This window comes from Pungitius pungitius, chromosome 3 (assembly GCF_949316345.1).
Source record: "Pungitius pungitius chromosome 3, fPunPun2.1, whole genome shotgun sequence".
NCBI lineage: Eukaryota > Metazoa > Chordata > Actinopteri > Perciformes > Gasterosteidae > Pungitius > Pungitius pungitius.
In genome coordinates this window covers 4,434,593-4,447,814 of record NC_084902.1, presented here as the reverse complement: position 1 = coordinate 4,447,814, position 13,222 = coordinate 4,434,593, and the positions used below count along the sequence as shown (strand labels likewise).

At 46.7% G+C, this 13,222-nt stretch overlaps 1 protein-coding gene across 1 annotated transcript in view; it reads right to left on the bottom strand.

The window, feature by feature from the left end:
• pcp4b (Purkinje cell protein 4b) overlaps positions 1 to 12,994 on the bottom strand; it is a 30,975-nt gene extending 17,981 nt beyond the window's left edge. The window contains exon 1 of the mRNA XM_037472034.2: positions 12,675 to 12,994. Coding sequence (XP_037327931.1) covers positions 12,675 to 12,683 — 9 coding nt within the window. The 5' untranslated portion in view covers positions 12,684 to 12,994. The remainder of the gene's footprint in view (positions 1 to 12,674) is intronic.
• Positions 12,995 to 13,222: the final 228 nt, after the last annotated feature.

The window sequence follows — 13,222 nt, the reverse complement described above, 5'->3', positions numbered from 1 at the left end:
CCTGCATTATTAATCCAGTGCTTCCAATGAATTTCAGACGCTGTGCGCTGTGCTTTGATGCTGGGAGAGAGCGATGGGTGGAGGGGGGGCAGAGAGGGGGGGTTCAGGCATCCTCGTAGGCGATAACACACCGATTGCCTTTTGGGAAGAAATGCCTAATTTGAGGATGCATTTCAGGGGAATTTTTGCAAAGTAGAACCACAGCTTGTGTGTCAGACACAGGGCCGCTACGCTAAAGTTTATGTTTATCTGTCGAGCCAATCCGGATAATACCTGTTTCCTCTTTTCATTCGTCTACCAGGGGGGAAAAAAAAGACGACAGTGAAATTACTTCTGAAATTGCTCTGTGGTGTTTCACATTAATGCCCCCCCCCCCCCTCCTGCAGCTCCAAACACATATCCAGATAAGAGCACAGTTTTGTTTCTCCCTGGTACTAATCCCAGTTCAAAGAGACAAGGCGAGTCCCTCCATCAGCCTCTTGTAATGGCCATGAAATAAGCTGGTGGCTGCTGGAACTTCTGCAGCCGCCTCCTCACAACACGCTGACATGGCTCCCAAAGAACCAATGCACGGAAACCACTCAGCTGCCCACTAAACGGACCTCCGGCTCCTCCGGGTCAGTTACTTGTGTTGATGTGAAAGTTTTAGCACCGTTGGGAAAAGATAAATATTGTATGAATCGAAGCTGGGAAGGACGTGTTTGCTTTGGCAGTCCCGAAAGGTCTGGAGAACCGGCTCGGTCCGTATAGTATGCATATCATGTTCCCTCTGCAGCAGAAGCTGCTTCGATCACATGTTTAGTTCATATGCCACATGACTTTTTTTCTTTTTTTTTCTTTGATTTTGAATACTTTTACACGGGTCCCTAAATCAGATAGAATGACTCATCTCTCTCATTTGTCTTGTCTCCACATTCAAATCTGAGTTTATGTGACTTCCGCGTCACTCCAGATGGACATTCATCACAGTTCTGCTCTGTGAAGACTCTTCCTTTTAAGACCACGGGTACCCTCCTCCGACTCTGCATCCACACACACACACACACACACACACACACACACACACACACACACACACACCTCAGCACCGACGGAGCAGCCTTTGCTCCGCGAAAAGCCGTAAATAAAAAATGCGGCGTCTGTTTATCCGAGTTGTTGTTGACATCTGCTCACAAATTTACACGCTTCCACGTGAATGCGGACCTGAAACTGTGAACACAGACACCAGTCACCTCCATGCTAACTGCAATAAATGACTAGTTTGCAGATAATTGATTAATTGAGAGCTGTGGCATTATCATTCCTTTCTGTCTGTCAGCGAGCATCGGACCAGGAGGCAGCACATTTAACGACTAACAGGTTTTTATTCAACGAATTAGCACCGGTTGAAGAACCTCGTTGCGCATGGTGATGAGAAACCGCAGCGACCACTGCGGCTGAGGGGCCCCGGGGCCCCAGCCAAATGTGAACCGCAGTAACAGCGAGAGAGGTTGGGGGGGGGGGGGGGTGGGGCTGCCATCGACGCTCTGCGGATAAACGCACACACACACACACAAGCCTCCAAACAAATCCACACACCTGTGGACGCGTCAGGACGCACTCGAGTGCACACAGGCACGCTGTGAGGAGGAGAAACCCGGAGACGGGAAAGCAATCAAGCGGGTAGAAAAAGACCAATTACATGACGTCGTCGTGGGAGACGGGAGCAGAGACGCACGTAGTGTCTCATTAATCACGAACACGGTGGTACACAAGGTCAACAAGCACTCTTTTGATGCGTTGTGTTATTTTTTCGCGCCTGTAGGTGAAACACACACACACACACACACAGACACACACACACAGACTGCAGAGCTGCTATAGAATACAACCGGAAAACTGCACAGCGGCCCGCTTCTGCTCTTTGTGCCTGCAGGCTTTCAATTAGGACACTTCAAGGAGAAAGAGACGAACACACAAACACACACACACGCACACACACACACACGTGCAAAGACGGTGGAGCGGCAGAACAGAAGTGCATCGACTGTCAGCACGTTGCAAATCCTAGAAATGTTAATGTATGTAATCTCTGATTGGGCACATTGGGCGTGGAGGCTTTTCAGAGAGACTCCTTTAAAAACATCCACCTCCTCTCTGTGTGCTCGGAGCGAGCCGAATTCCTTTATCTGCCCGGCAGAATATAGGCTGCTGCAGGAAAGCATGCGCTTTAAATATGCGAACGAGAATTATTGAACTTGAAATGTTCCAACTATTTTCATATCAAACGGATGTCCAGAATAAATCAAGCCGCAAATATCAAGCCTGCACTGTCAAACGCTAGCAGTACGTGCTAAGCTAAAAAAGCTCACTCACACTTGATCCCCACCAGATTGTGTGCTGCGTTTGGCCAGGCTCTGCTCCCTCATTACGTGCTGCTCCTGATCTGCCTGGTAGAACCCTGCATGCCTGTTTTTTGACCTTGGATTCTCTGCCTGCCTCTAGTTGGATTTGTTTGCCTGATGGACCGACCTTCCGGCTTTGACCCTGCCCCGAACGTGGAACAAAATGACAATGGCTGTGCGCAAAAAACACTCAAACGCGTCAAACCGTGGATCCTGCGAGCGACTTTTGAACGAGCACGCAGACATGGTGTTTCCAGAGCTCACGGTGGATGCTGCTCCGTTGAAAGCCTGCAAAGGTAAAAACCTGGTTTCCCTTTTGATCCTCTGACCTCACCCTCCTGCTGCCTCTTCAGAAAACCAGCCTGCTCCTCCTCGAACATGTGTGTGTGTGTGTGTGTGTGTGTGTGTGCACCACAGACCACTGTATGAGCTCCGTTGGCAGTTACATAAACCATACTGTCATAAAGGCTGCAGGGCGTGCTGAAACACTGCCAAATCAGTGCTGGGTCAATAACTCCCCGCTGCAGATATTTTGGATTTTCTTTCTCTTGTTTGGTAGCCAGTCCATGTCTGGTAAACATGAGGAGAAAGACTCTTCTGACTGCTTTAGTGCAGGTCAGTAATTACCGTGAAAAAGAATTACTGACTTTCCCTGGGATCTTTTTTTCTTCCTCGGACAAGACAGACATTAGTAGTTGGAGCATAACGAAAGTTGGTTGAATGGCAAATAGCAGCATGAATTAACGTTGAAATGCATCTAAACTCCAGTCCAGAAACACACCTCGCTGCTCTTGCCAAAAATACAAGTCAGGTGCGGAGAGTGGGGGGGTGGGGGGGGGCGACCGGCGGGGAGGAAGAGCAGATGATTTGCTTGTCATGAACATCAGCTGCTCGGCTGACAGCACCTCGGCCACGAGGCGCGCGGGAACTCAGCTGCACACTTCCCCTTCCTCTGTGTGTGTGGGGGGGGTGGGGAGGGTGGAGAGGGGGGGGGGGGGTTGTCGGGGGCCCTTGACGTTGAGGATGATACAAACACTCCTGTTTTCATCTTCACTGTGCAAAACAAGCCGCAGCGCCGTCGCCGTTCTCTTTCGGCGGGACTCAGTTCCTCTCGTGTTCCTCGCGGCGCTTCGCTCTTTTTCCGTGAAAACCGCGAGTTCGAAACAAAGCGGGCCAGCTGTCACGCAACCAAGAAGCTGTCCCCAATAAAAGCTGTGATCAAACCACACAAACTTTCTCTCTCTCTTTCTCTTTAAAAAAAATAATAAAAAATCCAACATTTTATTCAGGTGGCTTTTTGCCGTGCGGCAGTAAAACTCTCGGCCTGCATAATGCGGCCAAGAAGTACTAATGCCTCCGTGGCCCAGAAAAGCCTGGAATCACAAAACGACAAGGGCCTGGAGAAAAAAAAAACATCTAAAAATACTTTGATTCAGAGCTATTTCCGCTATGAAAAACAGTGAGGGAGGAGAAAGAGGAGGTGGAGGAGGGGGGGGGGGGGTACGAAACACATTACTGCTGCTTTCTTCAAACTACCGTCTGTTATACGACTTAATGAGCCATGAAATTGGCGAGATTACGTATTTCGGCGTTTCTTTCATTAGCGCGGGTGTCGTCCCTCTCTGGGGATTGGTTTCCATCATTTTGGGATCGGTAAAGCGCGCCGCCGTGATGAAATGAGCAAGTAAACTAGCCAGCGAGCCAGCGAGGATGGATGAAACCTCCCCGTTTCTTTTTTTTTTTGGTTCAATCAGCCAGCGGATTTACCCGAACTGTGCTGTGGGTTGAAGCGACTTCGCTCTTAATCGCGTGGTGAGAGCCGCAATCTGTTTTTCAATTAAAGCACAACAAAACAAACAAAAAAAGCGATGAGCGTTAAAGATGAAAGCTAAAGATTACATTGTAAAAGAGGAGTCACCACCTAGTGAATTGAGACACGTGAAGGAGTGTAAAGCATCAATGCTAATGCTGCTCAACCATGTGCTGATGTTGTCACATGACGGTAGGGATTTCTGAAAAAACATGACTGCTGACGTTGAGCAGGAAAACCCAAAAACCGCTACAATTGGCCAGTCCGCGTTACAGGAGCGGGGCTTAGCGAAGCACCTGACCTTCGCTGCTTCGTCCCCGGGGGGGGGAAAAGTTGTCTGTTCAAAGTCGTCGTCGGGTGTCACTTTGCTGGCGTTCACCGGCGTCTCGGCACACCGAAGCCTCCACGCCATCCGGCGGGCCGATGAGAAAACGAGAAAATCAATATCGCGCGTCCTGTAAGCTTCTTACTTTGTTAATCTGTAATGTCTGAGTCATAAGCACGGGCGGCATAATGCGATGATTGATGGTTTGGCTTCGTCTGGCTAAGCAACACCGGCTGTTTTTAGCTCGAGAGCTAAGACCCACAGAGACTTGTTTGCTTAGAGGAAGGCCAGCTTGTTGGCGGGCGACTCCGTTGCTCCGATCTGACGCCAAGCGGCCATCGCTGCGGGGGGGTGGGGGATAGGGTGTGATGGTAGGGGGGGAAGGGTGGGGGGGGGGGGGGGGGGGCTTTGGCTACAAGCAACCAGGCGACCCAGATAGCGCTCCAGCCGGAGTTTGTGGGCCGAGCGGCAGGAGAGTAGCTTTGCAAATGATGTGAAGAAGAGCAAGGTGTTCCAATTTAGACCCTAATTATGAGGAATGAGGAACCCGTCCCACCAGAGGAGAGAACGTCAAGTGGTGAGGAAGAGAAGGCCTTTGATGTGGTAACCGTGTGAGGATTCTTTCTTCCTAAAACATCACATCATTTGAAGTTCATGAATATGTCATTTCGATCATAGTAGAGCGGCGGAGGAAGGATGAAGGATGAGGAATTGGGGAATGAATTGAATTCTGCTCATTGGTTTTCCGGGGTTATTTGTAGGACTTGGCTGCTTGCATATTCCGAGAGTTCCCTGACAAACTCCATGGCCATTAAGAATTTTAAAAAGCGGAAGTAGGCCACGGATAACTGAAGCAGAAAGAACATAAGGCCAAACTGCCTCTTCCTCTCAGGCGTAGGGCCGAGAGAAGGGAGTCTTTTAAACACCAGCTGATGGATGTGCTACAGACGGATCTTGGGACACCACGGTTGGGGACGCAATTGGGAAATCGGCATTAATACTTTATAGTCGCTCATCCCTGATGACGCAACTTTTAGAACAAATGTTTATCAGCAGCGAAGAGCTAGCGGAGGTTCAATTCTGTTACGTTGTGATGCAATCCCCCATTCCTTCTTGCAATTATGCTGTATTCATGCTTTTTTCAGTAAGGATTAGTATTGGTCAAAAGTAAATTGTTTTGTAGAGAAATGCAGATGTATGTATGAGTCAGTGACATGACAAGCATTTTTCTGTGTCGTTTCTTTCCTTCTTTATTATTTTTGCAAATTAGAGTATGACTTTTATTATATTCTTTTTTTTTCAACCAACTATAGAAGGACTTTTTTTCTTCTTTTGGAGTCCCCTTTTTTTCCCCACCTAATCCAATTTGAGAGTTTTGTGATCTGTTGCAGCCAAACCGTCTCCCGATCATGAACGGACCATCGGGTTCACTGAGAGCTGCAGGAAACCATCAGACCGACTGCTCCGAATCCCCCCAACACTCCCCCCCTCTTTTTTTTGGGACTAAAATAGCCATCGAGCACCTCATCTGGTGTTTAAATGTGGTTCTGAGGCGCCGGCTTATGAAACCGTTCTTCAAAAGCATTTGTGAATTTGAAGTGACATCTGCAGAGGGCACGAGTTGGCTTCCAGCGTGCGTCTGCTCCGACCTGCGGGCTTTGGGACACAGTTGCTTTGAGGAAATACGGAGGTAGAAGAGACCGCATGGGACCTGAGGGTGCTGGACGTTTCATGAAGGAAGAGAGAAGAGTTTTTAAATATTCATATATTTATGATTTGGGGCCGGTCAATCTCTGCAAGTTGTCTCATCTTTGCGTCGAACATCCAAAGAGACACAGTGTTAACTTTGAGCAGCTTTTCTTCTTTTCCACATGAGCTCCTTTTAGAAATGAGCCCAGATGTTGAGCTGCATTTAAGACCGTAAGATCCGAGTACCATCCACAAAACTACCATGTTTTATCTATGATAAGGGGGTGCAGATCCCAACTACTATATTCAAACCAATTCTGTTGTTGCGTTTTTCAATGAGCTGATGATGAAAGTTTAAATATTCATTTCAAAACATCGATGGACGCTAATGCGAATGAAAGTGTGCACACAAGCGAACTCAACCTGGAGCGATCCGAACCACTAACGTTTCATCCTCTAACACCATCCGTACCATTTGCAAAATCCAATTCAACCGAGGCAAGTTAACAATAAGAACGCGGTGTAATTTAGAGCCCGCGGGAGTGGATGTGGAGGGCAGAGCAACACATTTAACAGGTTTTATAACAGCGAGGACTGAGGGAATAAAACCGGCTGCACACTCATGTGCCCCAGCCCAGGTTTATTCTGTGCCGGTATCTAAACTCCACAAAGCTGTTTCTGCGCCCTCCTCACTCATTCACATGGCCCGCAGACCCCTGCAGGCCCCCCAAGTGTTATTTTCCAGCCTCGGATCGCTTTGAGTGTGATGCTGTAGTGATTTTGTGGGAGGTAAATTTGCAGCGTGCAGCAGTAATGTTGCTCTGCTAATTCAGCCCTTCCCCACGCACTCCCCTCGCGAGGTGAGCGGCTGAAGCACGCACACACGCACGCACGCACACACGCACGGCGCCCTGCCGCTGACGCTGCTGAAGTGCACAATCTTCATGGGAAGAGGCGTTAAACACAGACACACATTTATGGTTTTAAACTGTACTTTCACGTACCAATCTGTTGTGTTACTATAAATATATATATATATATCATTACAAGGTTAATGTTGAACAATATATAACTTTTGACTCAAATTTCCATTTTTCAGCATTCATTTGCATTTTAATTTTTACCATAAATTTCATTTATTTATTTTCCGCATACTTTCATCAACATCAACACTGTAAACACCTTCCAAAGAACGTCACTAAAACAAGGTGTTAATAAAGATATTAATCTCACCCCCAGATTCAGTTCACATCCCTGAGACTGAGGAACAGAGACCCGTCATCCTTTTGCACGCAGATGGGTGAATTCATGGCTGCATAATAATCCGACAACAACACACAGGCGAAAAACTGTTGTCACTAAACCACCTGGTGTGCGTGTGATTTCTGAGTGAATTGTCATTCATGTCGTCTTTGCTGTTGACAAAGATCGTGTTGGTTGATGCACCGTTTCATGATCAGACTCATGAGGGAAATCAAATACATTCTAAACGTATCATTTTGTCAATGTGATTGTTTTATCAAGGCTGCAGCAGAGCTCATTTAACCCATTATGGGGGGGGGGGGGGGTTTAAAGCTTTAGTTTTGATACCCCTTGAATACAATACCTAAAAACACTCCTCATGCAAACATGTTGCCACAGCATTCAGACATGACCTCAGTGCTATTTAAAGTTGCAACTACTCTCTCTGAGAGGGTTTTATTCAATTTTCTTCTTAACAAGACTGGGAGTCTACAGACTGAGTGGTACCATCAGCAGGTATAATGTTAACAATGGCCGTATAGAAATATCAACCTCACACAGGGAAAAGCGAGGGCATCGCCAAAGTCAGAAGAACGTTATCAAGTTACTTCCATGAGTGGTGGAACATCCAAACTGATGTACTTTCCCATCACTTTAAAAGGGACAAACAAACATCTGTAAAGGCATAAATCCATCCAAATGCCATTATTGCTTTAGCAGGACAGTCCATTACATCCGCAGTGACAGACTAACAGCAACAAATCACAGTATGAGTATTCATTTTGGTGAGTTTTGGTCCTTTTACAAAGCCGGGCCAATTTAACCTCGTGGTACCATTAGGATGAAAGACAATCCCTCCAAGTGAGCTCCATCTGCCTGTTGGACAGCGAACTGGAATCTGGCTCGACAACATTTGATGCTGCGAAACAGCAGATCAGCACAATCCTCAAAAGTCCCCTAATCCAGCAGAACATGCTCTAAAGCTGCTTAGCATTTGATTTGAACGTAGGGACACACCACTTCCTGTCCTGTAGGGACCAGGACAGACTTTATCAATTGGCTTTTGCGGCATAAATACTGATTTCGTACCCTCTGACCCAACGTGAATCTCGGGGACATACTTATGGTAAAACCTGGTGAAGTCATTGTTTAAATGGTACGGAGAACAAATCAACCCATTTAGAGCTCAAAGAGAAACAGTCACTGAAGTGCACCCCCCTCGCTTTATTAAACATGATGCATCCTGCTGCAGATGAGAGCGAATCCAATTACGTCCAAAGGCATTAAGATTCTAATTTACTACAACTCTTCATGCAGTTCTTACTTAGTGTCATACAGGCCGTCACTGCCTCAAAACATCTGATGGTGTTTGCTGTGGGGGAGTAAGTCATTCAGGGGAAAGAACGATAAACCAAAAGGGTATTCATCTACTGTCGAGTTGGTGAACTGAGTGGAAATTATTATTATTTGGAAGAAAGCAGAGCTCTTAAGAGTTTAGAGTTGCTTGATTTTTGCTGACTATTAATGCGATGATGTCATCATGACGTCCCCTGCCATATTTCGGTCTGAGTGCTTGGAGGAGTTTCAATCTGTGCTTTAGAGTGGATTAACAGCTTTTCCTGTCACATTTATGTTTCCTGTCCACGGGGCTGTTGCATTTCAGAGTAAGGACGGGCTAATTCAGAGCGGCTTGCATGCTGCCTGAGGTGCGCTGCTGCAGCTAGTGACGTGACCGAAGGCCCCTTTATCCGTGTCGTCGTTAAAATGCATCCAAAGAAGCTGGTCCTCGTAGTTTATGCTCTGGCAGACCGTCAAAGCCAGGTCTATGCAAATGTTCTAATTGAGCTAATTAGCAACCCTGTCCGTTCCCAGCTGGGGAAATGTGTTCTCATGTGCTGCAGGTCATACAAATTAATGGTGGGAAAAGAATGCACACACACACACACACACACATACAAGTAGCACACAGCGGTATCGTGACAGTGAAAGAAAAGCGATTCTGACGAGAAAGTTCAGAAACGCTTGGCTGCTGTGGCGTCGGCTTGGTTTGGCCTGAAAGCTGGTAGTCATGAGTCAGTGGCTGCAGGAAAGGAACAGCAGGGTGCTGCTTCGTACTCCGGAATCACCTTTAACTCCACGCTCATGCACGCACTCCACGGGGAGTTGTGCAGCGCCTCTCGGTGTCGCAGTATTTGTTTCCTGGGAAAATGTAATCCTCCCATTCATCTTCGGTGTTTTGAACAAATTACAGAATTTCGCCTCGTGCCGTGAGATCGACGTTTTCTTTGTGGTGGATTGAAATGGATTATTTTTCCGAGCGCCGACGGCCTTTTTTAACAGCAAATATTTTGACGTGTCCCAGCGAGAGAAGCACGCGTGTAATTACCATCCTCGATCACGTCTGCATTAGGGCCAGGTGTGGCAGCTCTGAGGCTTTCTTTACCTGAACTGGGGGGGAGCTTCTTGCATTGCATCATTCTGCAATCCCACTCCTATTCTAGAGCTGAAGTGTGATTACTTTCCTCAGCGCTCGCAGCTTGAATATCCTTCCCTTTTGAATGTTTCTTTTAGAAACTACCAAAACTAACCAGTTAGATTCACACAATGTGATCATAGATATGAAACATTTCCGTTTTGGCTGTATGAACTTAGACAGTTTTTTTTACTACTTTCCCACTTTATCACTATCAGGGAAAGACACAGGTGCACACCACATGTTTAACCATGTGGTATTAAAAAAGAATTACAAATACAATCAAGAACTACCAGTTTGGCAATAGGTTATCTAGATATGTTGTTTTAGATGGAGCTCTAGTGAGCTCTACTATGCCGAGGTGTACTGAGAGGCTGCAGCATAATAAACATGTCACCAAATGGGGTTTCGGGCCATGTTCCAGAGCCTTCCTCGCAATCACTGATGGCTGAGCGATGTGGGGCTTCGAAGCAGTGTAGCCAAGCGTCATTTACTGCATTTAGCTGCTTAACCAGGATCATTTATACATAAGTATTTGAACCAGCGGGGCAACCATCATAATCTGCATTTTGGGGGGGGGGTAACTCTTCCTATTCTGTCAAAATGATGTTAGCTTTTTATTTTTATATGACAGGATGTCTGTTTTTTGTTTTTTTTAAAGGCCAACTCTGGGAGGGATTTTGTTGCTTTGTGAAATATGTCAAAAATGTGCAACCACGAGAGGGAGCGAAGACAATTTGCAACCATCTGGAGCGCTTGGTGGTTGATTTTCTTTTTTTTGTGCGCTCGTTCATTCCTCACTGAGACGTGAACACACCGACGGCAATCAAAGGCTTTCGGGACCTTGATTGTTCAGTTGGACTTCATTCATTCGCCAACAGACAGATGTAGAAGCAGCAAAAAGGTAGAAAGCCAAGATGAAGGGGGTCACACCCTATCCCCTTAGAGGGTTTCCCTTGTTCTGAGCAGGTTTGTGTAGATCAGGGTGTGGGGGTGTGGTGTGCAGGGGAGAGGGAGTGCTGCAGTGCTGACCACCGCCAGACTCATCCATCCAGAATGTGCTCAGCTGCTCGGCTTCGGTCACTGGCTCCAGCTCAGGTCGGGTGCACAAATCCGTAGATTGGGAACATCACCTGACACAGCGTAGACCTCCTCACACTCACACCTGCCTCGTGTTCTCCTTAAAATGACCCAACAGGAGTTGGCAGATTCCCTCTACTTTGCACCGCATTACCAAATAAATGGGCTCGGTTGGTTTCGCCGCCAGCCGTGGATTGAATTATTTAAAAGCTGCTCCAGCTCCTGTTGTGTGTGCGCGGCCCGACTTCATCTTTTATTGAGGCACCCGGTTGAATGACTTGTTACAAACGGCTCCCAGGGAAGTGCGCGGATGTCTCCCACCGACCCGTGAGATGGAACGACGTGGGCCCTCCGGACAGCAGGGTTGGACTCGAATAACTCTTCTTCTTAACCTGAAGGCATCTGGACAATTGGGTACCAGCGTGTACCTGAGTTTGGATGTGCAGGGTGTGATGAGGAGGCTCACTGCTGCCGCTGAGCAAAATGTGTGCAACGCAACATTCCAGCGTTTTTCCTACTTTAACACAATTGTGCATGTAAGCACGACTCTCATAAAGAAGATATTCACTCTCATGAATAAGAAGACTGTGTGTGAAAAAGAAGACTTCCAACAAATTCATTTTTTTTCAAGAGGACCAATAACAAAAACTCAAATTAGCAGATTGTTATTATTATTTTAAATATATACTGTAAAATTCACTGCAAGAATCGTTTTGCTGTCTGTTGCAGTGTTACTATGATGTTAAGAATTTAGTTTGGAATGCAAACTCAATTTTTAATTGACTTGCATTGCCTGACAATTTGCCACAATCTGAAGATATATCGCAATTATTTACAACCCTGACGACTAGTTGTCACTTGGGTCTAATGAAAGTGTCACTCAACTGACAAGCATCTCAACATCTGCCGGCATAAAAAAAAATCAGCTCTTTACAAAACATAATAATCTCTTTGGGATTCTCATGTCACTCCTGCTATATTGTAACAAGAAAATGCACCCTCTACTGACATTTTCTCACATGCATATTTCCTAAATGTTTACCCATCCAACATCCCCCACCACTACAAAAATTAAAAACTAGTAATATTAGCTGGGCATTTATTTCTATAGAATAAATACTATGCATTAAAGAGAGTTGTTAATATACTTCTGGCTCCACTCTCTAAAGACACGGAACCGTAGAATCTGGGACTGTACAGCATCCGGGGGGAGCCAACTGAAAACAGAGGTTTTCCATTGCGAGCTGAAACCTCCCTGTGGTATTAAATCTCTGATTCTATTTATACTGAGAGATTAACCTCTCCTGTCATCTACAAACCGGTTCCGTGTAACCCTCCTCTGAGCTTGAAAAACCGTCGTCTATCGCAAAGCGCGGCTTCGCGGGGTTTGGGGCGCAGCCCGCGGCACGTGGATGCGCCCTGGAGTTCCCTTTGACCGAGCAGCTCCGTAACGAGTTACATCCCCTCTGCAACAGTAAATGTCGGATCAGAAATCTCATCAGTTAACACAAATCCGTCGGCAACAGCCGCCCGCCTGCTCGTCTCTCACAAAAAACGACGTTTCCCTCTGCGCCGTATTGCGCGCGAGTCGCGCGTAATTGGGTTAATCCCGACCGTTTCTTTGTTGCTGTTTCTTTTTATTTTTTAGAAAGAAACATAAAATAGTCCTACCTCGCTCATGGTGGACGGTGAAGGTGGACGGTTTCTCAGCTGCTTCCAGTACGCGAGTGGCGGAGAGAGAGAAGTTTCGGCAACAGCGGTCTTTAAAAGAGTGGCTCGCCGCGGACGGTGGCGCTTTTATAAAGTGTTAAGCGCAACTCCTCCGTGTCGTCGCGTCACCAATAAACCAATAGGAGTGCCGTGGGCAAATGTGTCTCCCAAGTTCCCACCCAACTCTTTCAAATATGCATACGCTGGGTAAGCCTTTTTCCTCCGAATCAGCCGAACGCAGCCTGTCTCCTGGTCTCTGCTTATGGGAGCGTTGGGAGGCACTTCATGCACCAGTCATCATGTCATCAGTAGACGTTGGTATTGTGGTATTGTGACTCCCACCTGAGAGTGTGCACCGGTGCGTGGGTGTGAGCTTCATAGGAAAAGCTCTAAAGTAAAATGATGTTCTGCCTCTATATCTTTCATTTCAAAAACAGGGATTTTCAGTTTTTTCTTTAGGGCTTTACTGTAACATGATGTGATTCTTTTGATGCACTATAATGTCTACA